General features: G+C 35.3%; 1 protein-coding gene across 1 annotated transcript in view; it reads right to left on the bottom strand.

Annotated features, from left to right (window-relative positions):
* The window catches only part of CNTNAP2 (contactin associated protein 2), a 1093089-nt gene that overhangs the window by 505094 nt on the left and 560681 nt on the right, over nucleotides 1-27314 (bottom strand). The window contains exon 9 of the mRNA XM_009093851.4: nucleotides 22048-22197. Within this exon, the coding sequence (XP_009092099.2) occupies nucleotides 22048-22197 (150 nt within the window). The remainder of the gene's footprint in view (nucleotides 1-22047; nucleotides 22198-27314) is intronic.

Genomic DNA, 27314 nt, shown 5'->3' with positions numbered 1-27314 from the left:
AGGGTTTCAACAAACTCCTCACAGTAAAGAATTTCTTCCTAATATCCTAATCTAAATTTACCCTTCTTCAACCTAAATCCATTTCCACTTGTCCTTTATGTACTGGGAGATTGCTATAAGAGCAACCAGAGCCTTCTCTTCTCCAAGCTGAACTTCAACCTTTTGTTATTTCATCTATGCTTCTGAAACTCTTCATTGCTAGCTTTTGAACGACTTCACTACCTAAATGTAACAGTACTGAAAGCAAAATTCATGGTCTTTTATCCACTCAACTTGTCAATTTATTTTTTTAGCAGACTTAAAAGTTCTCAGTAGGGAGTTCTGTTGAAACCACACTAGCAATCTCCTCCCACCATAGCAGTGACCACATGTTCTTACTCTTTCTCTCCTGATACCTGCACAAGTACTTTCTGCAGTAGTTCTTACTGCCTTGAAAGCAATGCTGACAGCATCTGAGGCCCCCAGTCGTGACATGTATTATACCAGCTGCTGTGTACATCAGAACACAGCAGAGGTGGCCTGTATTTTGTTAGATAATAAATACTACTCCTATTAGAAATAACAAAAAATAGCATTTGGTAACAACAAATTCACAGAGGAATAAAAATAGTTTAAGGAGGACCCAGATTTGGAGAACCCAGGTTAATACTTGCATATACTCCTAAAGATCACCTTGTCCCTAGATAATTGAAAAATAAATTAAGTATAACCAACATAATTGTGAAAGTTAGAAACCCCAACCAACACAAAGTAGCATGCTGAAAATTTTATTGCACAGCCAGCAAATGAAAAATGTGTGTTCTTTCCATCTGCAAAGCCTTCAGCTAGGCCACCCAGTTCATAATCCTTCAGTGTCTATAGAGCTGAGACTATTTTGGTCTTCTTGGATATAATTAGATGTCTTGAATAAGTAAGAAATAGTACTGGCATTCTATTCCTGCATCTTGTCATGTATTTATTATAATTCTTACACTGAATGTAGGGGGAGAATAGTGAACAGAAGGGCTTTTTTTCCTGTTTGTTTAGCCTGCCACTTGGGATTAGCAAAGATGAAGGCTGCCAGCTGTGGATTTTTCTTTTGCTGCTCTGTTCAGAGCTAACTTGGGTATTTTTGCACAGAAAATTTCCACAGGAAACATATGCTGTGCTAAATGTTTTGAGCATTTTGATCCCTAGATGTATATTGTCACTCCCAGGTACGAGCGATAGCATTTAGCACCTTGTGATGTTAGAGAATTCCATACACATGGCAATAAAGGTGAGAGACTAAAATGAAACTGAGGCAGTGCATTTCACCAAACTTGGTGCAGGTGTCATGAAAAGCTAGTAAATGCATTTATGAAAGATTTACCTCTTGAAAGTTTTTGCAAAGTGTAGGTGCAATTTCTACTTGGTTCTTTCTTGCTTTCAATTCCTAAAAATGCTGTTCCAATTCTGGCGTCAAGCACATCACCACAAGCACAACATCACAAGCTGAGTTAGCACCCTCTCTTACTCGCATTACATTTTAGGCCTATCCAGGTTTGTAAGGGGCAAGCTGTTCATACATAAAATTCAAAGGGTTGATATACCCTGGACTGTGGGAGTATCTTTACTTAAACTCCTGTTTGCACACGTCCACATACAAGACTTCTGTAATGAAGACTACTGTCTCAGTGAAATTCATAGATATTGTTGAGTTGCATCTCATTCTTCCCAGCAAAACCATGGAGAAACAATATACTAACCATCCCTCTTCAGTGAAAAGGATCTGTGTTATGGAAATCCCAAATCCTTGCAATCAAACAGACCTAGCGCTGTTTTTTAATGAAAGGTTTTAATGAAAACCAGCTAGGTAAACCCGGTTTGAGGTTTACTGCAAATACTTCTCATGGCTGAATTTGCCAAAGATCCTTTGGAGTTTAACCCTCTAAAAGCAAAATAACAGACAGTCAAAGTCACAAAGCAACCAAATCAGAGCTGTTAAGATAATTTTTCTCTTTGCTCTGAAATCACTAGATTTTTAAGCATGATGTTCTTTGTTCATTGAATAAAGAAAAATTAGTAATTTATTACCCTTGCAAAACATGTAACTTTAGCCACTGGATTTTTAGCTGTGGTGGTATACTTTTTCTTTTTAAAATCAGTGTAACATTATCCTGTCTGTGAGACACCTGAGTCCAGCTGGAATGTTTCTTTTTTTACCAACAGCACTCCAAAAACTAAGACAAATAGTCAATGTCCTGTTAAATAATGTAATAAAAATGCCAAAATGCATTCATAAACAAAGGTGGAAAGTTGTCTTGATCACTGGAACCCCACTTGTAACCATGTAGGTTACAAGAAAGTAGAAAGTGCACTCAGGAATCTGTAAAAGTATTTCCTTCATGCAAATCAGAGTAATGAAGGTAAACTTCACGTGTGCACAAGTAACTATAGCTAATTTCTTAATCTAACTCTCAAACAAAACTAAGACAGATTGACCATTTTTCTTTTCACCTTCCAGATGCTAGTTGAGTTTATTCCTGATACAAAGTAATCGTCTTCAGCAAAAATAAATGTTCATTTGGGACTTGGCCTTTCGTAATATGTGGCAGACTACACAGACATTGTTAAGAACTTTTCATTTAACCTGTAGGTGAAAGAATGTCAAGATAAATCAGCAGTATTTCTATTCATTTCAGAGATGATACAAACACACTTTCAATATATACAAACATTGTCTACAAGCTTCTTTCCACTAAAAACTGAAAACTGATAATGGAGATCTAAAATATACAAAAGAAACAGCTCTTGAAGAAAAAGCTATTTAAAACATGTGAATAGGATCTGTAGGGCAGATGTACATGGGAGGGCAATATTTGTTCCTGAAATCCAATTTTAAATGCATTTGATTGGTCTAATTTGATGGGACAGCCATAGCCTAAGATTCCTCTGATTTGGAAAAAACAGGAGGAAACAAAACCAAAGAGCTATTTCAATTATGAGATCAGAGTAACGAAACCTAAGAGCTTTCTGCTTTCTTTATACTTCTTACATCACTCCCAAAGTTTTTGACAAATTCACCTTCATGTTTAACTACTAAATACAATTTAAAGCAGATGAAAATTATCACTCCCCCCCCCCCCCCAAAAAAAAAAAAGTCATTAAAAACACAAGAATTTCACTTATAGGGAAAGTAGAGTAACGGTAATGCAGAGCAGCAATCTTACCAGATGGTTTTGCTCTGCACAATTCATCAAAACTCTCCCAGGTTGGTGGTGGTTTAGAAAGTTTTTGCTGTTTCATTCATGTCCTGTCTAATTCAACCATCTATTACTGCTTTACTTTGACATGTGGATACCTAGTAAGGTATTGAGCAAAATTATAGTGAAATAATAGATAAGTTTAGCTTCAGAGAAGCTAAACTTACAGAGAAGATCTCTGTCCATCTGCCCTCCTGCCATGCAGCTTACACTGATGCAGCCCCAGAGTGGGGCTCAGAAGAGCTCCATCTCCTTCCTTAGAACACAGAGATTGGTCATCAGCTCCACAGAAGAGGAGGGTGAAAAGAAAGAGCCTGAAACTACAATGAGTGAGAGGTGAAAGAGAAGGTGGGCACACACAATGATGAAAGGAACAACTCTTTTTTCCTGTTACTTACCATCAAATGTGGTTTCCACATGATCCTTCTCAGAATTTGTGGAAGTTTAAGAAAGACAGGACAGTGACAACAAAAAACAACATTCTCTTCATAGCATGAAAATATTTTGCTGCATTCCCATATGTTTAATTTTCAAGACCTTCTGCTACCTGAGAAGCATCAGTTGTCAAACAGTGATTCAAGAATACCAAATTGCCTGTGTCAAATTGTGCAGCTGACACAAGTGCAAATTGTGGTGCCAAAAGACATGGTCTTTTGTGGAAAAAGATCTGAGATCCAAGAAACAGGTTACTGGGAGCTGAACAGATCTAGCATAGGCTGAGAAATCTGCATTCATTTCAGCGATACAGGCTGCAAGGCACTTCTGGGAAAGAACCATTGCTGTGCTCATAAACATGTTTCTTTGCAGAACATGATCCAATTTTAAAGGCTTTCAGTGCTACTGCTTGACATTTAGACTTTTTCCCACAAGAGACATGTAGCTGAGATGATTTTCCATATGTCTTGGGTCTATTCAAAAGAAAGGCTAATATTCATGAGCTAAAGAAACATTAGACCAAGGTCCCAGCTGAGGTCTAACCAGAGGATAGAAATACATTAGCCCCTCAGAAAAAAAAAAAAAAATCAAAAATCTTTTCATAACTAGGACTAAAAATGCCTTTTTGCATGGCTAACCTTTAAGCCAGGAGAGATATGACAAGCACCTTTACTGACAATATATTCTCAATGATTTCAAATGAAGTAAATTCTCTGGAACAGAATGATAAGGACCTGAGGCTTGGTTTATGTTATTGTTAGTCACCCATAGGGAGCATCTCTTTCACATACGGTCGCAGCTCAGGGAATCTGATCCTTTCCTGGAGTTTTAAATAATATATTTCTTTTCTTCAAGAAACAATTTTACCATATTCAAACACTCTAGTGTCAGAACACCAGGATGTTTTGTTAAGAAACATGAACATAAAATCAATTAAACATAATGCAAAAGAGCTATTTAAATAAATCAAATCCAAGTTAAGCTGGTAGCACACTTAGGAAAAATTTCTTTTATTAGTCAAATATATTTTAAGTTTCTTGAGCCATCCTCACCATATTCAGACTTAACTGAGGAGCCTAATTCTTCACCTTTCCTTTTGCAGCCCTAACTTCTGAGAGGTGTAGGATAGAGAAGAAAAGCAGACATTTTAAGAGAGCAGTTGTGAAAATGTTCCATCAAACTTGAACCAAGGAACTGCAGAGCCCACTCAGTAAAAAGCAATGATTATTTTAGTATTTCAGAGCACTGTACTTCCAGATGCTGAATAAAAGAAAACATTGGCAACTCTTTTGTGAAGTCCTGATATAGAAATATAAATTGTTTTTCTCAAGAGATTTAACTGGGAAAATTAAAAAATGAGTTAATGCTCTCAACAGAGCACACAGGAAAAAAAATAATCTCACAAAGAAAATTAGGAACAGTGAAAAGAGTAAAATACAAGCTTAAAAAGCATAAAAAAAGATGAGCACTTAAACAGCTGCAGGACCCTGTCTTTCTTACTTAATTTATTGAATCCTACACTAGAGTTTTTCTCCTTATTTTGTTAAAAAGTTGAGTGCTCATTCATCTTCCCTGCACTATTTAATAATGTGAGAATGAACAGTCTCATCTTCACTAATATCACAACTTTTATTTCATCACCCATTTTCTTCAGGGCCAGAAGAACTTTCCCTGATTCAGTTTACAAAGGCTACAGACTAGTTTTACTCCATGCTGATTAAGCAAGAAATCAATGGATGATGCATTTACATCTCAATGAATCACCTAATTAGCTGCTTTCTAAAAATGAAATCTGTTAATTACATATAACCTTTTCAGTAAGATTAAATGACAGCAAATTCACTTTGCCAAGAAAATTCTTTATTTCCACCACAGATCACTGGTCTCTTTATTCCATGTGTATTTTCTGATATGTAGCTATTGCTCATCTACTGGAGACACAAATATTAAGGCCATGTAAGCATGGTTCTTTACTGTGTGCCCAGCCAAAAATTCCAAACAGGCAGGTTGAGGGATTTCAATGGACCTACACTTCCATGTCTCAGCCCTATTACTTCAGGATGAAGAATTTAGAGTAGCTTCTCTGCAATTAATAAATCAGGTCTTATTTTTCTGGCTACTAAGTATTGCATGAACTGCGTATGTTAAGGCAAAAGAAAGCTGCCTGTGGAGTACAGGAAAGAATAAACTGGCAAAAGACCTCTTCTGACCAAATAATTGAGTGATTTCAAGGAACAATACCAAAATTATTATCTTTGATGACTTTGCCTTCTGTCCAATCAAGCTATAAAATGAGTTTTGCACAGAATATGAAAAGCTCATGAACACAGGTGAACAACTGGTAGGATGAAATGTGATAAATCTCTTAAAACAAAGGCATTTTCCTTCACCCTGAGAGAAGGCTAACTCTCTGTGAGAATTTTTAGGTAAAAAAGTAAAGAAGCATTCACATAACATGTTGTTTCGCTAAGGTTTTTAAGGCCTTCTTCTTTCTCTGATTTTTTTATTTTACTGAAAAAACCCCTCACACAACATAATTTATAACCCACCAGTCTTACCTCCAAAGAGAAAGCTGTAAGAACCCAAATTCTATCAGATCTGATAAAAGTCACTGTGGCCAAGGGAGGAATTGGAGTGCTACACTCTCTAATGCTCCTCTAAGTAAAAATTAAAGTATGAAAATGGATACCTAGAAGAAGAGAATAACTTTCAGCTGGCATTCTGATATTGAATTAATAAGATCTATTCTGTGAAATTTTTGGCAATTCATTTACAGAGGACTTACAGAAGGAAGAACTCCTTATTTTTAAATGCAATTTACTGACCACTTTAATAATGTATAGAATATACATTCTGGGAACATGTACTCCTAAGACATGCAGAGGAAAATAAAGTTTAACAACAGCGAAATTCCAAATTAAGATATAAGCACAGCACAGCCCATTTAGTTCCTCCTTCTATGGCATCCTTCTCAATTCAAAAATATCAACCTAATGTACTTTTAGCCTCACCTCTAGGGAGTGTCATCTTTACATTTGAACAGTTGTTGGCATCTGCATTTCTTTCTGCCAAATCATTGTGCATTCCTGGGACAGACTAAACCAAGGTAAAGAAAAGAGTTGGAAACAAGAAATCTAGATTTATTAAGATTATCCCTCAACAAAAGACTGCTTTCTGCACAGAAAACATTCTTCCCATGTGCAAAATCTCTTGCTCTCTTCTTTTTCTATTTGCTGAGCCTGTATTTGCCTCAATGTTAAAGGACTTCTGTGGTAGGTGAGTATGCAGTACAGAAATTATTTCTGAAGTCTTCAGAACTGTCTGGAATGTATTAGGGAAACAGCCCCTACTGCAGGTGTCATTCAGTCCCTAAATAGTGCAATTAGCCATCATGACTCATCGGTCTTGGTCCATTTGTTTGGAAGTACAATAAAACTAGACACAGTGAGAAACTGCTCCATTTAGATTCTAAACAACATCTCTGTTTTCCAATACACTTCCCACACGATTTTTCACCACAGTGAAGTTAGTAAAAACCCTGCTAGTGCCAAAGTGGTCAACTGTAGTTTAAATCTTTCAGAGTTCTTTACTAAGTGGAGCTATAACACATTTTTAGAAGGAGTCAAAAATCAGCCTGGATTGAAAAGTATTCCTACATAAAGGCAGAGAGAGGATGACATTGACTAAAATTACATGGAAAGTACATGTTAAAGGAAACATGGGGGAAAAAAACTCCACACAAGATAGATGAGAGAAGTTAATTTAGGAAGTTTGATGACAAGACTCTGTTTGCAGTGATTAGTTATACTCTGCTATCTAATTTTCATGCAGACTTCTCTGTCTGTCATGACAAATATGTGAACTTTTAATTCTGGGTCACCATTAGCATCAGTCCTTCTGACCCATACACCAAAATGCAATTTGAAATTCCAGTAGGCAGTGTGTGCATCAGTATGCTTACCTGAAAGTAAAGTTATTTTTCCTTCATCCAAACAGAAATGGATAGTTTAATAATATATTTTACATTTTAAATTTAAGTTATATTGACATATGACCCACGCCTGGAAATTGCTTTCTTCATGATTATAAGTACAAAGTTTTTGTCCCTTTTAAAACAAAGACATGCTGACACTACAGTGTGGACCTAAGTTTTAGTTCCAGAAGCAGTTTGCTATCAGTACATACCCCTGTACAGTCCCTGAGAACTTTATGTTTTCATTTAGCTTTCTCAGAGATGAGAAAACATGATAAACCTATCAGAGGCACCATCCCTCAGCCTCGCCTGGCAGCCTGGGTGATAGAGCCTGCTTTGCATTCCGACACAAGACAAATTGGAGTGCACTGTGCTCAGGCTTCATGCTCTCCTCTTGCCAAGGAAGTCATTCATCTCTTCTCCCTGATTGAGCGATACTGAGCAGCACGTTGGGAAACAGGGGAGGAGGATGGAGTCAAAAATCATAGGGAGGGAAGGCAAGTAAGAAGGAGAACAGCAGAAAGGATTCTGACTAAGGAATTCAGAGCCTTAAATGAGCCCCAGGTAAAAAAATCATCATAATGTGCAGAGGCAGAATAAGAGCTAAAGACATATTCTCAAAAATGCATTTCCATTACTTAAAAATTTAATATGTTTCTAGAAATAGGGTAATCCAGATAATGAAGGAGAAGAAATCAGAATATGCAGGTTTATAAGCACATACTATCCAGGCTTAAATATAAGCAAGAAAAAGACTTGAAAACTGAGTCTGAGAAAGGACTCATCTAACTCATCATTACTCAAACCATACTACAGACAGCTGCCAAATGAGTAATGGTATGGCACCATTGCCAGGTACCCTGAACACCACTTTTGATTTTGCTGGAAATTATGAACAACTTACCACTGACAGCCTTGATTATCTTATGTACCCCCAAATGTGATGTGTCCATGCTCTTGTCATCTATATTTCAGATGTGCACAAACATACGGCACTGGCATCTGCAGAGTTCAACTTCCTTCACATCACAAAATATTTTGAGTACCTTTTCCTTCAGCTTTCAAGATAGATTGAAAGACAGACTGATTAAGCATCAAAATAATTTTTATCTTTCAGACTTCAGATCTCACATAAAGTAAAAATTTTATTTAAAAGAAATGCAAATTCATAGTATGCAGTAAAATAATAAATCAAACTGCCCTTCTAATCACTCCTTAAAAACATGTTTATTCTGAAATTGGCATGAAGTTAGAGGACAATAGAAAGTGGTGTGTATCCCCTCAATCATACTCTTCCTATAAACACAGAATATGTTCTTTTTGACCTGGCAAGACAATACATAAGAAAGCTATCACTTATTTCCACAGAATGTATTCTGTTTTACAATCTGGACACTGTTCTGATCACAAAGCTAAGCACTTTTCAGAAAGCTCTAAGCAATTTAATGACGTTTCTATTATGCTGCAAGAGTGAACATTTTAAGACTGTAAGTTTTCAGATAATCCAAAGTGATTTTTTAAGTATTACATGCTTATTTTCTTCTCCCAAATATTACTTCATTATGTATCTCTCATATTTTGGCAATGATTCTCTGCAATTTGGCAGCACCAGTACATCATGAAACCTCACGGTAAAATAAAGGTGCATCCCTTGGCAACTGCTAGGGTTAAATCTGTTTCATTACTGAAACACACAATACAACACATTTGAAGTCCTTCATGGCTCTTAATACCACCATCAATCAATTTGCAAACATGATTTTGAGATATGAAAATATATAACACCATGACACAAAAACCCTTAGAAAAAAAGATAAGCTTTGTTTTTCTTTATCTGCCTTCATAGGTTGTGAAATAATGCAAATGAAATACTGAAGTATATTCCTATTACTCTCTCTGTATAAAACTGCTATTTAGTAGAAAGAAGAAACTGTCAGGAAATTATAAAGTATCTATTTTCTGTTATTTTATTCCCTTAGGTTTAAAAATTAGCCTTCTCTCAGTTTAAAACAAAGTTGTAATTTTCTATTAGTAAAACAAAAATTCATTCTATTTTATGTTTACCTAAAATTATTTCAGTCTTTAACACAGCACTCTTTTTATATTATTAAATATTTTATTAATACAAATCTTCTTCAATAATCTCTGTACTGCTTGTCAAAAACATACTAATAAGCAAGAAGATTCAGTCACATTACTCTTTCAAGAATATTAATTTCAGTGCATCTTCAAAGCATATTCCTGGATTTGTCATCTTTATCCCTTGTGTACAAGATGATTAATTTTTAATAACACTAGTATCAATAACAATAACTGAAAATTTGATTTGCATTATGTCATATATCTAAACTGGCTCACAAATACCCTTTACAGAAGTCTAGTAATAAGTCTCTCAGATTGTAATTTATTTAAATGAAGCCCTAAGTAATTTATCAAAAGACATGAATACAACAACTGTTTTCCTTGGAGAAAAAAATCATCAAATTATTAATAAAGGAGATTATAAAATTCTTTTAGTTACTCATTATATTAATTAATTATTTCTGAATTTTATTAGTAAGTAAAAAAGTAACTACTTTTCACTTCACAAACTGTTTACATATATACTGTTATAAGTTATACAGCTATAAGTATATATGTCATTTGCAATCCATGATGTTTGGAAAGTACATGGGCTTTCTAAAAATGGGTCAAATAACATTAAATGCCTTTCTAAATCTAACAAACAAAACTAATATTTCAAACAGTATGCTTTTTCATAGAACTTTTCCTTTTTTCTGCAGTATTACTTTTACAAAAGCTCAAATTTCAAAACTGATAAAAGAACATAAACCATTTTCAGTAAATATATGACTACATATTTATACATATGACTGGGGCTTAAAATGAACTTTTAATAGTTGTTTGTAGTAATAAATAACTAGGACTTGAATACTCAAGGATAAGTAATGCATTAGTACTGAGAATGGAGTCAATTGTACTGTCCACAGTCAATTTTTAATTAGTCACCCTTAAATTAGTACTTTTAATGCAATTTTGTAGGCAGCTGAACTGAACAGCAGATATTAAGTAGCTTGCTAAGGGTCACACACAGCCATGCTGCGATATATTGAATTCTCTCCAAATCTCTACAGCTTTATTTCCACTGAGGTAGATTTGTAACAGCATAAGAGGGAAATTTACATTTATCTTTCAATTTTTAATTAGGCCAGAAAATAAGTTATAAGAAAAGTCAAATAAACACTTATTATCCTATTAACTAAGATAAGAATTACAATTTTTCATCAGAGATAATAAATAAAAAATGCTTCCACTATGTTAAAGAAGCATATTTAGGAAATTTGAATTTTAACAATGGAATATAATAATTAAGAAATTATAAATGGTGGTTCACTGTAACACAACATATTTAAGAGTAGTAGGGTGCATTAATGAAGAACAAAAACTTAAACTGAAACAGAAAACTAAAATACCATTAAAAAGTTAATGCAGAATAAAGCATCCCCCTCTAGTGGGTCTGACAATGGGATGCAGGAAAAGGGAATGAGATACACTCATGCAACTCTTCTTAAAATTGGGCATATGTTTTTTTTTTCTTTCCAATATATATTTCTAGTGTAAACCCTTCACACATAACAGTATAATTTCTAATTAATTTAAGTTTTGAATGGTCCATGTGCTTTGTAGAATTCCTCTGTTATTTTCATTATATGCAAAGTATTTTTGAAACAGTCTTAAGCTTGTGATGAAAACAAAGTACTCTATTTCACTATGCAAGAGCATCTTACATACAGTTTGCCAGCTTCTGAGATGTTGAAAGTTAATGAAACTGCAGATCAATAGGATTAGAAATGTGAGTCCCAATCATTGTGATCTGTAGAGCAGTAAACTCTAGGCTGTTTCTGAAACTGCTAATAATCAGATTCTTCCTACCCTTGCATCTCCTGAAATAGCAAAGCAGAAAATGGAGTCAAGTTTTTAAATGAGACTAGTTTCAGAGCAGTTTCATGAAAAATTGGAAGAATGCTCTGTATGTCACACTTCAAAGAGTAAAAAAGACATTGGATGAAACAAAATTCCTTAAGACTGCTCTTTGAATGTTGGTATCACCCTCTTTAAAGGATTACTTTTTTTTTCAGCTCAGTAAAATCTGAGTTAGTTCTGAAATTCCATCAGACTGCACACACATTTGTTCTTGACTCTGAAAACAAATCTGAAAGGAGAAATACAATGACTTGGATAGCTGCCTCGCTGTAATGATGTGCTGAGAATACATTCATTAGTCAGAGTCTTTCTCAAATACACTCGACTAAAGAACAGAATGTAATCTACACTAACTGCTAATACATTTGCCATAGTAGAGTTATTATGAATACTTTCAAAAGATATTAGAATCATGGCAAACTCCTTTGACCCAATTAAGGAAAGTTTTACAGCAAAATTTCCATGGAGGTCCTTGGTTGCAGTACTTTTCTTCTTTCTCAATCAAATGTGACTTTTGAAGATCTGTCTTTATTAATTTTAAATTATTGGGTTATTTGGATGCCACAATATTAATTATACAAAGCATGTATGCAAGCCAAATCAATTTTTTGAGTGTCAGCTACAGTGCCTGAGTATAACTCTGAAAGTCATCAGTGAAAAGCTAGAAAGACCTTGCACGTGGCATAATCTACTGAGTACTTGCCTACTGCAGGTTCAAGCACGGAACAGAGACAAATACAAAACTCATCAAATTTCACGTGCTTGTATGACATTCACGAATTTTTTCCTGCAGGTGAACTGTACCAACAGTGGATTTGGCATCTTTGTTTGAACTTTGAAATGCTGAAGCACTAAATAAAATGAAAATGTTGAACACATTTTTAATGAGTGCACATGTATGCACATGTGGCTGTGTCATTTTGTAGAACCATCCCAGTGGCTGATGGGGCATATCAAAAGCAGTCATTGACTAAACAAGAATTCCACTTTACCAAATGATAGGTGGATTTGATATTTTTATATTTCTGGCCACTAAAATGAGATATGACTATAGTCTTTTTGCTAATATTTGTAGGATTCTTGAAAAGATCACTCACTGCATTTATAATGACCTGTCCTATTTGACTTTTGTTGAGATCATAAATACAATAAAATCTCTTTTAAAATGAAATAGGAATATATAACTGACGAAAAAAGAGCCCAACTATTCTCAGAAAGATTTAAGCTTCATTTATTATTCCAGTTGTATAATTCCTCAGTGACCTTTCCTCAACATGCATCAAGATATGCAGTATTCTATCTTTGTGCTATCTCAAGGTTTTTCATCGAGCATCCACAGAGTAACTGAGTCATTATCAGCATGAGTACTGGTTCCATGATTTTTAAGACATTCAAGCAATAAAAGGCTCTTCCTTTACAGTTGTGTTTTCTCCTGTACTTCGCCAAGTTCTTAATAAGAGGCAATAGTAAATGTGCAATCAGAAAAAAAAAAAGACATGAAAAAGCTTTTATCTAATCAATGGGGAACATGAACTGCAAAGACAATGAGCATAAATAAGAGAGTATAAAAAAATGCAAGAGGGTGGACTCTGGGCAACCTGTTCCTATGAATGAAAATCATGGGAATATGGGATCTGAACATCTTATTCCAAAATACTACTCCATTTTATTATGATGCAAGTGACACCACGAAAGGCCTAAGTAATTATAAAAAAAAAAAAATCCATTTGCTCTGACGCTCCACGGAAATATCTAAACTTACAGAACCAAATATAAAAATTAGTTTTCAAAAAAGTGACTAAAAAAGTCAAGTAAGAAGGAAAGTGTTTCAGGAAGTCTGGTCAGTAAGAACAATAAAACTTAGGTATGAGGAGTAGATGAAGCATTTTCAAGCACTACTAGAACGTGCTTCGTTTTTAATCATCTACTTGGAAAAAAAAAGATTCACAAGGAAATATCCTTATAGCCCTCTAGAGAGTATTTTGGCTGCTAGAGATTAAAGCAAAATACTTCCTACACAAAAACAAAAATATCATGCACTCTGCTGCACACAGCACTGCTATTTGACGTGGTTTTATTGATAAACAGCAGTTTGCTTACCAAAGGATCTTCAGTCGTTGTATTATACTAGCCACAGCATCTAATCTCACTTGGATTTGTTGGACTAGATCAAATGATAAGCATGCAGGTCTCACTCCAGAGGAAGAAAGTCTGTAAAATCACTTCTCAGGACTCTCAGTAGAGTTATGCATGCATTTTGTATGACAGGCAATGAACTCAAAGAGACTAAGGATATTCTTTATTGCCATGGAAACAAATCTAGCTTCTCCTTTCTCCAGCTTGCAATATAACCTTGACAGTGACCATCATCGCTCAAAAGTCTCATATTTCTTTTCTTCTTTTCTAAAAACAGGATGTTTTTAACCTCTTCACGGTTAGTATTTATACTAATTCTATCTCAGAGAAATTGTTCTCTCTTAAGGAAAAAACTCAACTCCCCCCCCCCACCCCCAAAAAAAAGGGTCAAAGGATTGTGGCTATACAGTGAATAAACTGAATGGCAATGTCTTTGACAGGACATAATAACATAAAATTTTCTAGCAATTTACTGGTTAACCACCAATTCCCCCCTAAAGGTATAATCAATATTAAATATTCAGTACTGCATTATCAAACCTTCTCTACCCCAAATTAAACTCAAAGCAGACATACTTTGACACTTATAAGGTAATTGAATGCAAACTAGGAATCAAGCCAGTTTCCATCAGCAATCCACACTGGAGGTTTGTGCATCTCTAACTTTGTGCTTCCTGCTGCAAAGTACTATACAGGTAAGTTCAGTGTTTAGCTGGTAAGTGAAAAAAAAAAAAGTCTTTAAACCTTCTCTTTCAGCTTCATGGTTCCATTTTGCCAATTTATGCAGATAAATCAGCTCTACACCACTGACTGTGAGATTCAATAAAGCTCTTTCTTTGGAAGATATAAGCCTTCAAAATCTGCTTCATGATTTACAAAAGCATCACTAATAAGTGTTCTTGTTAGAGCTGTAGACTGCCACTTTTATATGATGAGATTTGTTGTCTTCAGTAGAAGGTGATAACAACCTGGGACTGCAGGCATGCAAGGATTTAATTGGCAGCCCTAGACACAAAGGGCTACCTGCAGCTTGCTCATAGAGTAGAAGCAGCAGATAGTAATTATAATTGGATCTCCAATCAGGTTTCCTGTATGTGACAGAATTTATAATCAGCACTGAGATCTATTCTTCACTCAGGCCATATGAGTCAGGCAGGCCTTTTTCTAAATAACATATTTTTGTTCTGTCTCCCACTTTCAGAAACACTACATTTGGTGATATCTGGTTTTCTTTCTCCTGTTATGCATTTATGACTCATGAAAGCAGATTTCAAAGGTCGTTAATGTTCACAATCATTTAGATAAGTAGGTTTTTCTGAAAAGTGAGACAATTGTGTGAATTTCACCAGAATCAATGGCATTAAGGCAACTATTTCCCTAAGGTTGTTTACAATATTAACAGGTGCTCATTTGCACACTTAAAATATTGAAATATGACTGAAACTATATCTTATGTTTAGAGGTGAGGGAGAAAAAAGGGAGGTCACCAAGGTGGTCAGAGGGATTGACCACCTCTTGCATGAGGAAAGGCTGAGAAAACTGGATTTTTCAGCCTGGAAACAGGACGCTTACAGGTGACCTAATTGCAGCTTTACAGTACCTGAAAGGGAGCCTACAAGGAATATGGGGAAGGGTCCTTTACAAGAAAGAGGAGAAATGGCTTCAAACTGAAAGAGAGGAGGTTTAGGTCAGATATTAGGAAGAATTTCCTTACTGTGAGGGTGGTGAGACACTACAGCAGGTTGCCCAGAAAAGTCATGGATGCCCTGTTCCTGGAAGTGTTTAAGACCAGGTTGGATGGGGCTCTCAGCAATCACGTCTAGTGGAACATACCACTGCCCAGGACAGAGGGGTTGGAACTACATTGATCTTCCCTTCCAACCTAAGCCATTCTGTGATTCCAGGATACTATGATTTTTAAAGAGGAATATCACAGATTTTGCTATGGAAAATCCACTGAGGAGCATCAGTAAGTCACTCCCCAAAGAAAGGAAAGCCTCTGAAAACAGTGACTTATTGATGGCACCAGGAATTTGCCTTTTCTTATTTCTATTATTTTTTTTCCTGTGTGGTTTTGTTGAATTGTGGCTGCGGACAATAAGCACATGCAAAAACTTAGCCAGGATATCCTTGAGAAATAGTTAAAATTTATGGAAGTGTTATTCCAGGATCAATTAGCACTCTCCACTACTTAGAAGAATCATTATTTTCACAAAACAGAAAGGCATATGTGTTTATTTTTCACATCACCACTCAAGACAGGCATACAGACATACTTGTGATTCCTAATGCCAGCCACAGACTACATTGTTTCATTGTTTAAGTATCCTAAAACCACAGAGCTCTAATCAGTACTGACTAGTGATTAGTACTGGTTAACATTCCTACCAACTTTCACTGCTTTTTGAAATGCCTACCCTTCCCCTTCTACCAGTATTTTTTTTACTTACTGGTACCAAAAACCTTGTTGCTTGACCTAATAAAGCTAATAAAGGAGGGCCATATAGAATAGAGGTATCATTGTCACTTTTGAGTGTGCCTCCAATACCTTTCTTCTGGGTCTTCAACAGAAATTTCCTTCTCCAAAACTGTTTTCTTTAGAAGTGTTGAGGATAATTTTTACACGACTTTTCCTTTCTGTTTGGAGTCAAGGTCTTTATTAGATAGGGAGTTTCCCCTATTTTTATTTTAATTTTCTGGAATATATTTAGAGGCTGGAACTATTTGCTTCAAATTAAGAATCAGGGAACAGTATGATGACTATACTTAGTGAAAAAGGAAATAAATAATATACTCACAGAGTTAGAGACAATAGATTTCCATAAAGTAAGGAAAACCATGAAGGTTTACTTATAAAATATAAGTAATAAGCCATAAACCATGCAGGTTTACTTTCTATGGTATATATTCTTCCTCATTCTTTGTTCTTTCTTGGTTTTAAATGACAGTAAGAGTAAAGCACACGTATTGAAAAATTTGATGCTCTCTTTTCTGCTGCACACAAACATTTGCTTTAGTGCTTCAAAGAAAATAAAGTAAGAGATTAAGTTCCTATGCTCTATTTTTTGAGAAACTTCTAGATATATATTCTGTGGCTAAAATCTTCAGCTTAACAAGAGATTTATGTTGTAGCAAGGAGAGCACCTTTCAAGACTTCATCCATTTATATTTCAGTGGAGAGACATTTCTCATATTTAATAGACCTTTACTCAAAAGCTGAAGTTATTCCAGCAAGACTCATGCCCCCATACATACATTCCTAAACTGCCATTACCATGCATTTCATCTTTTATTTGCTTGCACATTGTACCAGCTTTCTGCCTGCACCTGTTTTTCTACAGGACATCAATCTATCTCCAGTATTTCTGCTTGTACTGTTGTATAAAATGAGTTGGTGGATTGGCATATTGACATCACTGACATTACTGAAAATTAATCACAGAGTCACTGTATTTTGCTCGGTCTCATTTTTCTAACCTTCAAATTATCTGAATGAAATAAACAAAAATTTAAAATAATGAAAAAAAGCATAAATCTCAAAGAGTTAATGGGAAATGATGATTGACTCCCTTCAGTTTTGTCAGTTGTACAAAGGGAATGTGAACTCAGTTATGTTTCCTCATTCAGAGTACAAGTGAGATGATGAAATAATAAGGAATTTCAATCATGTGCTAAATACCAGGGAGAGGTTTATAATTGCCTGCCATCTAATTTTTTCTTTTACTTGCTACAAGCACTTTCTTTCTTTGCTCATGTTCATCAATTGTGCATATCTGCATTCTTTGCTTGTATATCGACGTATAAACATTCCAGATTTAACAATCCAAGGTATGAGGGCTGTTAAAATATATGACCTATTCCAATTCTTTTATTTCCATTTCATGTGTTTACTATTATTTCATCGGTCTGACTTGGGAGAATACCTGAAGATGAAGACACACAAAAATCACATTATACTCTGAGTTACTTGGAATTTCCTCTGTGTTCTCCTCCTGTACTTGTATTTGAGTTTACAGTAGAGGTATGATCATGAGAAGAAAGATTTAAAAACACACTCAAGACTCTTTCCACAAGAAATGCAAATTTGAGCATCCTGTCTTGTGGTCTTACGTGCAAAAGAAAACCCAAACCACCACAAACAACAAATGGGCAGCAACACTGAAGCCCTGACATACAAAAAAATCTGCAGAAAAGACCAGCAAATGTACAAATTCAACCAAACATTGTTACTTTTTATATGTGAGAACTTTCAGACTTGCAGGAATGAAGTCAGTGGAGACTTTTTTATTATTTTTTTATTTTTATTTTAGGTAATGAATAACATGAATTGCCATTAGCTGGGTCTCATTTATTTTTTGTGGCCCCTAAAAACTCAATGTTGGTTTTGCTGAACAAATTTGAATTTGAGCTACAGAAAGATGCCCCCTCACTCAAAAAAAACTCCAAAGTGACCCCTTCCTATCTGATAATACTTTAAGATCTTTAAGAAGAGAACATTCACAGAAGAGTCCAGGAAATGTGAAACATTGGAAGGTAATTTTTCTCCTAAAATTCCCTCCTCCTTCCATCACCTCCGATTTTATGGACTTTTAGACCAACGCAACTTTTCAAAACGAATTCTACTCCAGGAACAAGAATTCATGTGTTTTGCAGAGAAAGACAAGACTTTCCATACAGCTCAAATTGGTGTCCCATAGGAAACTTACTACATATTCCCTTCATCTTTGCTTGTCAGAAAAAGCAGCACAGAGTGGATTGACTGATGCTCACAGCGAACCTTTGATCTCAATGAAAATTTAGCGCTCATACTAAAAAATCTCCCATCCTTGAGCCAGTGAAAAGGAGAGGAAAAGTAGACACAATTAAAAAGAAATGCCACAGAAACAAGTTAAGATTATGTCTCTAATCAAACATTTCCTATGGACATCAGGCAGCTATTAGGTGGTTTGGTGAAAGCTTAGGATGCTTCACAAAAGCCCTTTATCTCCAACAGTGCAAATGAGGTTAATGGACTCATTTTCACTCTGTGATTCACTTCCTCTGCTCTGTTCCTTTGTTTTATGCAGATAATTGGAAACAACAAAGAAACATCATTCTCTAGAGCTTAGTAGGGAAGGGAAGTTAACTTCTTCCCAAAAACACAAATTCAAGAGAGGAAAAGAAGGAAAATAAAACCAGTGGGCAGAAAAAAAGTTATACAGAAGGGTAATAGGCAATTAGCACCCGCCCTCCCACATTCACACAATCTACAGAGATGGCTCATCTTATACAGCTTCCCCTTTCTCTTTAGGCTTGAATAAAACAACACTACTGTCTCTCCCTTGGGAGGATCTCAGTACTCCTGGGAGATGGCACTGGAGAGGCACAAAGCAAGGCCGGAAGAAGATTTTAACAGTGCTGAACATATTCTCTGATAGAAAAGTGAATAATACTCTTTAAATTTACTTACTAGTAAATGTACTAAGTATTTTTCTAGTTTTTCAAAACTAGAAAAGTTAGTTTTACAAGCAGAAGTCACAAAATATTCTGATTTCCACATCTCCTTTATTCAAATGTTACTGGATGTGTTGTAAAAATTTGGCTGTGCTGGTCAGCGACAAGCATTTTTGAGAAAATATTGTACTGCAGCGCTGAAATGCAACTTCTAAATCTTTTCTTCAGCAAAGACAATAACATTGCCTATAGTATACATTTGTTGTATTGACATCAGGAAACAGGAAAATATAGAGGCTCACTTCTTTTGGAATCAGAGAAAGGAAAAGTTTGGAGGACAAACACTTGCAAACATATAGTAGCTCCTTCAAAGATGAAGTAGGCCATCAAAGAATGTTCAGAGAATACTAGGAATGCTGTACAACCTCTCCAAACACAAACTCAACGGTCTGAGTTTTCTCAGTATTTTGAAAGGTCAAGAAATATAGCAGTGGGATTGGATGAATATCATAACACTGCTATCATTAAATCCCATCATTTATCTTCTGCATCTGTTATATATGTTTATATTTCATAATAAAAAGGTTTAACAGTGTAGGTATCTGTAAGTATCATATCAAATTCTTTAGAAAGAAATCTAGATTCATTTTTACAATGAAAACATCACCAAAAAAAATTATAATTACTTCTGCCAGCCATCTAACATTGTGCAGATGGCTACTGCCCTCTGAATTCAAGAAGCCATCATTTCCTAATCAACTATGTGTATTTGCAGCAAAGAAGTGTTTGATCCTTTCTTATCTGTACTTATTCCCAAGGAAATTATTGAGAATATCTTTGATTACCACCTGGCCCAAATTTTTGAGGTTCCCCATTATTCTCCTTCTCTACATCCTATTGCAAATGTTATTTGCTTAAAGCCATGACTTGGAGTGCTTCTAAAGACAAGTAAGGAGGAACATGTACATTTGGAGGGAACAGAACAAAAAATACCTTTGCCTTATAAGATGCAGCTCATGAATATAATTATTAGGTTTCTAACATTCATCTAAAAGACTTTCTTTAAGTTGCAGTCTTTAATATATAATTTATCTATACATAAGTAAATAACATACATTTATATAGAAATATTAATGCGGGAACATAATATTATAAATGGGTTCTATAAGTTAAGCTTCCTCAGATTCACAGCCTCTGAGTTTATGTGAGTGAGGAAAGTGTTGAAAATGCAGATTTTGAACTAAACCTGGGTCATGAAGGTTAGGACACCATTGTTCTTTTGACATAACTTTAAAAGACCTTTCAGAGGACAAAAGATACTAAGGAAAGACAAACACCCCATAGTTTGTGTACCAGGACTGTGTATTTGCATGAACAGATGTGGGAATGAGACTTCAGGGATTTCATGATTGACTTCCATATCCCACTAGAACAATATCTGCATGCACACTTGTTTTTTATGGAAGAATGGTAGAATTATAAAGTGCAGGTCAGCAATGACAAACCAAGCAAATTTCATAATCCAACTGAAATGGCAACAAATCAACCTGACTTTTGACCGAGAAAGGGTATAAAAACTACCTGGAGAAACTTGTCAATCTGTCCCTCAAAGACAGAGAAACAGAGGTAAAAGACATTTCAGAAGAAATCAATCAATCTCTCTCCAGAAATGTAATAGTGATCTGGGGATTTTGCTTATCAAAATTAACAGAATTTTACACTTGATGTATTATGTGCAGCATTTCTTCTCATTGTCTCCCATGCATGTTTAATAATTTCATTTAATTAGAATGTCACAGATTGTTCTGACAAATTGAACATACTATGTTTTGACAACAAAATAATTTTCACATTTTAGCCTGTGGAAACTGGCTATACTAGAACTCTTATTTGAGGCAATAGGCTAAAAATACAGTATTAGCTGAATTATGGATGTTGGAAAACAGGCATGTTACAGCAACAGGAAGTTTAACTCTCGTGACAGACCTTTAATTTGGTAACAATGAAATGAAAACGACCTTGAAATTACTGTTTTCCCTTTCTATTTAGAGTAATTTATGTAACACTAAATTTTCCATTCCTTGGGTAACATTATGACTATTTGTAGTATCACATTTATATTTTATTATTATTAGACATGCACATTTTAGGTTTTAAAGAAATCAATTTTTAACACAGATAAATTCTGCTTTTAAAATTTATGTTCTCTCTCTGAAGAATTCTTGTTCAACCTCATATGTGTGGCACACTTCAAAAGCGCAACCTGCATTTTTTCTGGATCAAAATATTTTTGACATTCAATGACAACTTTTAATATAGAGATTTAAATGTCAGTTTTAAAAACCCAAGAGTTTTGATGGCCTTTTTTAATTTTCATAATGCTAATATAGAAGACCAAACACAATGAATATCAAAAGCACAATTTTTAAGCACTCCTTTTTTAGTATATGGACTGTCAACAAACAAAAATACTGAACAGCCTAAGGCTTCAACCTATGAGAGCTTCTAAATTATTCACAATTATGATAGAGCTTAAATACCAGCCAAAAAATCAGGGCCAGTCCTGAACAATGATTTCTTTTTTTTCCTATTTAGGATTTCAAGCTTAAAAATTTTATTTTTCCACTTGGTGCCTTCTGCTTAAACTATCGAGTCCCCTTTCTCTGAAATGTTCAGAGATCTGAGAAAACATTCCAAGTTATATTGAAAGTGAAATTAAGTTTAGCATTGTACACCTAAGCTTATACCCCATAATAAGATACACATAAATGAATTGCATCCTGAACTCCATTTCACCTGTTATATACATTAAAAGGCAACAGCACTTTAGGCATGTATTTGTTTTGACTTTTTTTTTTTTACCTCCAAAGAAATATTTTTCTCCTGTCTTGACTTGCAGAGGGCTGTTAGTTCGAACAGCTGAAGCTTCATCGCCATCAATGGTGAGGACAGCAAAATTTTCCTTAGCCAGGAATCGAACTTCATGCCACTGCCCATCATTGAGACCAGAGCCTACAAAGAACAAAAAAAGCCATTGCAACATTTTACTTACTCCAGTATTAGTTGTCTCTGAGTGTTCTGTGTGCCTCTTTCACAGGCTCATTATATAAGGTTTACAAAAGGTTACTGCAGAAATGAAATCATTTTAGTGGGATAATGAGGTATTGTTATTAAAGTGACAATCACAAAGAAATCCACATTATATCATAAATACAAGTCTTGGAACTACTGAAGTGTCCAGGCTCACAGGCATAACAGTATCTAACTACAGATGTTATCACTCACCTTTCCTATCAAAAGACCATATTCTGCATTTTACTAGTAAAGAATGTGTCTTAATTGTTTCTATGATTAAGCTCAGAAGGAAAAAATATCTATTCATCCATTAACTATAGTAAGAGTGCCAAAGGGCACATTATGCTCATGTTAGGCAGATATTGTTTTAGATATTTCCAAGAGAGGGAAAGGAAAAATAGGAGGGGAAAATGCTCATGTAGGTGGTGAATTCACAGCTAATTGGGATGTAGGGTAACTCAGAAAAGAGGAAGACAGAGGAAGACATTATCACAGAGGAACTTCAAAACCAGCAAATGTCTGAAAACCCCACAGTCTTACAGGAGCACCACCCTCCAAATACTGGCAGCAGTGAAGCAGATGGAATTGTTCATTCATTCAGATCTTTTAAATCCCACAGAATTTCTATAGCTCTAATGTTGTCTCCAGCAGCTGGCAGAAAGCCAGTTTCCCTGGCACATTAAGAACTGCCAAAGGGTGCTGGTTTGTTCTACTCATTTAACTACTAACCTGCAGACAGGTTATGCTGGGTCAGCAAGTGAGTACCAAATGCTGTAGTAAAAGCAAATTGCAAGTTTTGGCACCTCTTACAAGCAATATTTCCCCCACCTAGATAAAGTCACCTTAGCAAAATGTCATTTGCCAAAACAAAAACAATGCAATATAATAAAGCTGTTTCTAAAATTAAGTGGAAAGCAAAATGCCAGCAGAAGTATAATGCCACATAGCTTCTCAAAATATTCAAAAGAATGTTACCTTCTCTGCACAAACAATAGTCACAGCAAAGAGGGGTACCTAAACATTTGATGAATATTTTTTTCCCTAGTGTTTTCACATCTTTGTTTAAAATATGAAATCAAGTTGTGAAATAAAATAGGGGGCTCTTCTCACAATATTATCAGAAAATTCATTAGTATGAATAAAAGTGGCAGAAACCTCTTGAAAATCTATCAGTAAGAAATGTTACTACTGAAGCTTGTAAGCTTATTGAATCTAGAGTAAGAACAGAAGAAAGACCTAATATAACAAATATGAGGGAATTTTTCTTTGTTTGTAAGCTCTATTTTCATTACTCCTGAAAAAGAAGAAACTGAAAAACTTATGATTATAACCTAGATAATATTATTTTTTACTGATAATAAAATAAGGAAGAAAAATACTCAACTATTTAAAGACTTCAAACCAAAATTGTTACAGCATGTGCTGCTACAACTGAAACTTACCAGGACATACCTAAAACCCTAGTTTTCCAGCCTGAGATGACCTAATATTAAAAAATCTGTTTTATATTTTTATTGAGGTATAACTGAATAACAACAACTAGAGACTCCTGGAGAAAAATTAGGAATTGGCTATTAAAACATGTGGCACAAAAGCATTAGCATGAGGTGTTCATCACAAATGGAGGTATGTCCCTGGAAAGGGGGACAGTGCAGAAACCAAGACCCAGCAGCATGTGAGACAAGAAGGTGCACAGCTGAGCACAGCCAAGCCCCTCAGCCCCAGGCTGGGAGAGGGAGAGGTGAAGGAAAATGGGGCAGAAATGGCCCTGCCAGCCCCAAGGGAGAGAGAGAGAGAGCAGGGAAGGGAGGGGCTCTGGCCACCAGAGCAGAGCATCAGCTCAAGAGAGCAGGAGCAGCAGAGTCCTGGTCTTACCCCTGCATCCCCTCCTGTGCTGCTCAGGAACAGGATGTAGAAGAGTTGTGACTGAGGAAGTTGAGCTTCAAGAAGAAGGAGGAAGAATAGTGTTTTTTTAATGATTGGCTTTGTTTGTCACTACCTAAATCTATTTTAATTGGCAATTAATTAAATTAATTTTCACAAGTTAAGTCTATTTTGCTTGTGACTGTAATTAGTACATGATCTCCTTGTCTTTATCTCACTCTATGAACTTCTCACTCCTATTTTCTGCCCTTGCCCTGTTGAGGAGTGGGAGTGAGAGAACCCACCATGATAACTGATGGAGCTAAAGACAGATGACTGTGCTATGAAATTGGAAATGAACTGTATTTCACATAATAAAGCTAAGCTCACTATCTTCACCTCTTGAGGATACTCCTTCATAAAAGAATGAACTGAAAGTACTGAGAAGAGTTTTTAAAGTTAAATATGGCATGACATGCAAAATACTTCAGTTATTTTAATCTGTAATTTTGTATTTTGTGTTTGTACTGTGCTGTCCTCACGGGCAGTGAAGGGAAAATCCCCCAAGCTCACCAGCAGCACACAGAGAAACAGAACATTACAACGACTCAAGGCAAAAAGCAGGTGGAGGGAAGGTGGATGAGCAGAGCAGGTAGTTCTCCTGAGCAGATCAGAAAATGAGAGCAGGAGGAGAGATGCAGGTTAAGAGCAAAAATGATTTCATGCATTCTCTCTGTGTGCACAGCATTTAGCAAGACACACTAAGGGGACACACTGCTGTCTGTAAGCTGCTTGCTAGAGGCATGATTGGAGAAGCATTGTTGTTTTGACTGTGTTAAAAATATCTGCCCCTACAAGTTAGCATCATTCCCTGAGAGATGACACTGTTCCTGCTTTATGAACTCTTCAGTGTATTGATACAAAATAATCATAAATTAAGGCTGTTTACTTAGCTAAAGGTATTACCCATCCTCATGGAGCTTTGCAGTATGACAGTAATATTCCCAACTGTTCTGGCTCAAAGTTGTCTCAAAAATTATTAAACAATTTTATGTTTGTTTAGAAAACTTACTGGCACATTTTTTCCTGCAGAGTTTGCTGATGAATGCTAATTACTAATTACTAATTACCAATACTAAGGAAGATTGCTCATTACTACTCAGCAAATACTCACTATTGTCTTTACAGAATTGTGCTCCCCAGTCAAAACACTAAAAGCACCTTTTATCTCTGCCACTGTTTTTATCTGATTTTTCATTTATGTGTCTTAGCAGCAGTAGTGTTAACCCTCCTTTATAAATGGAACAATGATTTCTGTCAGGAACTTAAATTATTGGGATATATGATGTATTCTATTTATATATATATAATAGGGGATACATTTGTATAACTGAATGACCTGTTCCTATTGTAATATTTTATTACAAGCCTCATGTATATAAGGATTACTTTTGCTTGCTGCAATCTTTCTGTAAACCAAGACTCATCAGTAAGAGTAGGTCATGTCTCCTTACAATAAAAGGATTTTTGGCTGGAAAGTTTAGGATGAACTACATTCCAAATACACAATGATGGTTTCTTATTGCAGTTTAATTTCCTCATGTGAACTGATACATATATTTATTTGCCTTCTTTTTCTTCTTACTTTTTTTTTGGTATGCATGTTGAGAGAAAAAAAAAAAGAAATACATATTGCTGTCACCACAAATTCCCTACTGAGTTCTGGAAAAGATGGTTTCATATGCAAATTAAATATCTTAATGAAATGCATTCTCTCTATGTAGGTTTTCTATTTAAATGGCATTATTTTAAAAGTAGGACTCTTGAGTTAGGCACTTTGATTGAACAAGAAGAAGCAGATGTTTTGCCTATTACAGACATGGAAGAAGAACTAGATTAAGGAATACTAAAAAAGTACAAGGGTTTAATACATAATGGAGAATTCAGAAAGATAACATCTGGTCTAGTTTTGCCTCAGGGAAAACTATAGTAGCAAAAGTCTCAAATTCTTCTATGGATAACCTTGTGTGATCAAATCTTCCTTTAAAAGCTACTGACCCATGCAGTGCCTACCAATGAGTGCTAGCTCATACAGTCTACTGATGTACATGGACAAAATTCTTCTCAAGGTAACACCATAACATCTGCCACATCAGAAAGGAACCTTGTCTTAATTTTGATGCAGGATTGTAACCCAAAATTCGGTTTAAATGAAGAAAACAATCAAATTCATTTTAAAGGAGAAAACAAGGAAAGAATATTATCATTATCTCCATGAAGCACTGGAGCAATGCAGGGCAATGCAGCTGCATATGGGTTGTAAGTTCCCACTGCTGCAGTAAATATTCTAGATTGTAATTTCTTGCATATTCTACTAGGAGATGAAGCCCTCAATACTCAGCCTGAAGGCAGAGGGAAAGGTTTGTTACTGCTTTCACTTTAGCCAGACAGAACCACTTTTCAGGATGGTGGTGTCAATGTTATTCCTGGCTAATCCCTCACCAGCTCAATACAACTTTGCACCAATATTTCTGACAAAAAGAAAGAAAGTCAATAATGTTTGGCTCGAAACATTCAGCTGTGTTCAAATATACAGCAGTATATGCCATGAATATTCAATCAGAAAAAGATAAAATATAATCACCAGATGTAATTATATGATCTGTGTTTTTTCTGTATTTAGTTAATTGTAATTTTAGACTGGAAAAGCAAAATCACAGCTCCTCCAAAAATAATGTTTTAGATAGTTTTTTTTCAATAAGCTATCTAAGTATATAATTTGTTTTAGGACTTTTGATTCAGAAAATATGTTTTTATTTAAATTTTTATTCATTTTTTGGCTATCCCGATGAGCAGTAAGATAAGACAGTGAAAAATGCAGTCCTTGAAGGTATTTTGATGATGGAAATCCTTGTTCTCCTACAGAAACAAAATAGCTATGTTAAATTTTGTCCTCATGTTTCAGCTCAGAGTTCTTATTTAAGGTGAGTTGTTGGAAAAAATGTTCCAATTTTGCCTGTTGGTGATATCTAATTTATACTGGTTTTGCTCTGCAAGTTAATACCAGAAGAGAAAAAATGAGAATTCAGCTTTATATGCATCTCTAGCCTTGTATGTATAGGACACATTTTGAAAGGGCAGGTAATTTTCTTGTTTCCACTGTTAATACTATTGTGTGGGAAACAGAAAAC

Source organism: Serinus canaria, chromosome 2 (genome assembly GCF_022539315.1).
Source record: "Serinus canaria isolate serCan28SL12 chromosome 2, serCan2020, whole genome shotgun sequence".
Lineage (NCBI taxonomy): Eukaryota > Metazoa > Chordata > Aves > Passeriformes > Fringillidae > Serinus > Serinus canaria.
This window is presented reverse-complemented; position numbering and strand designations above follow the sequence as displayed.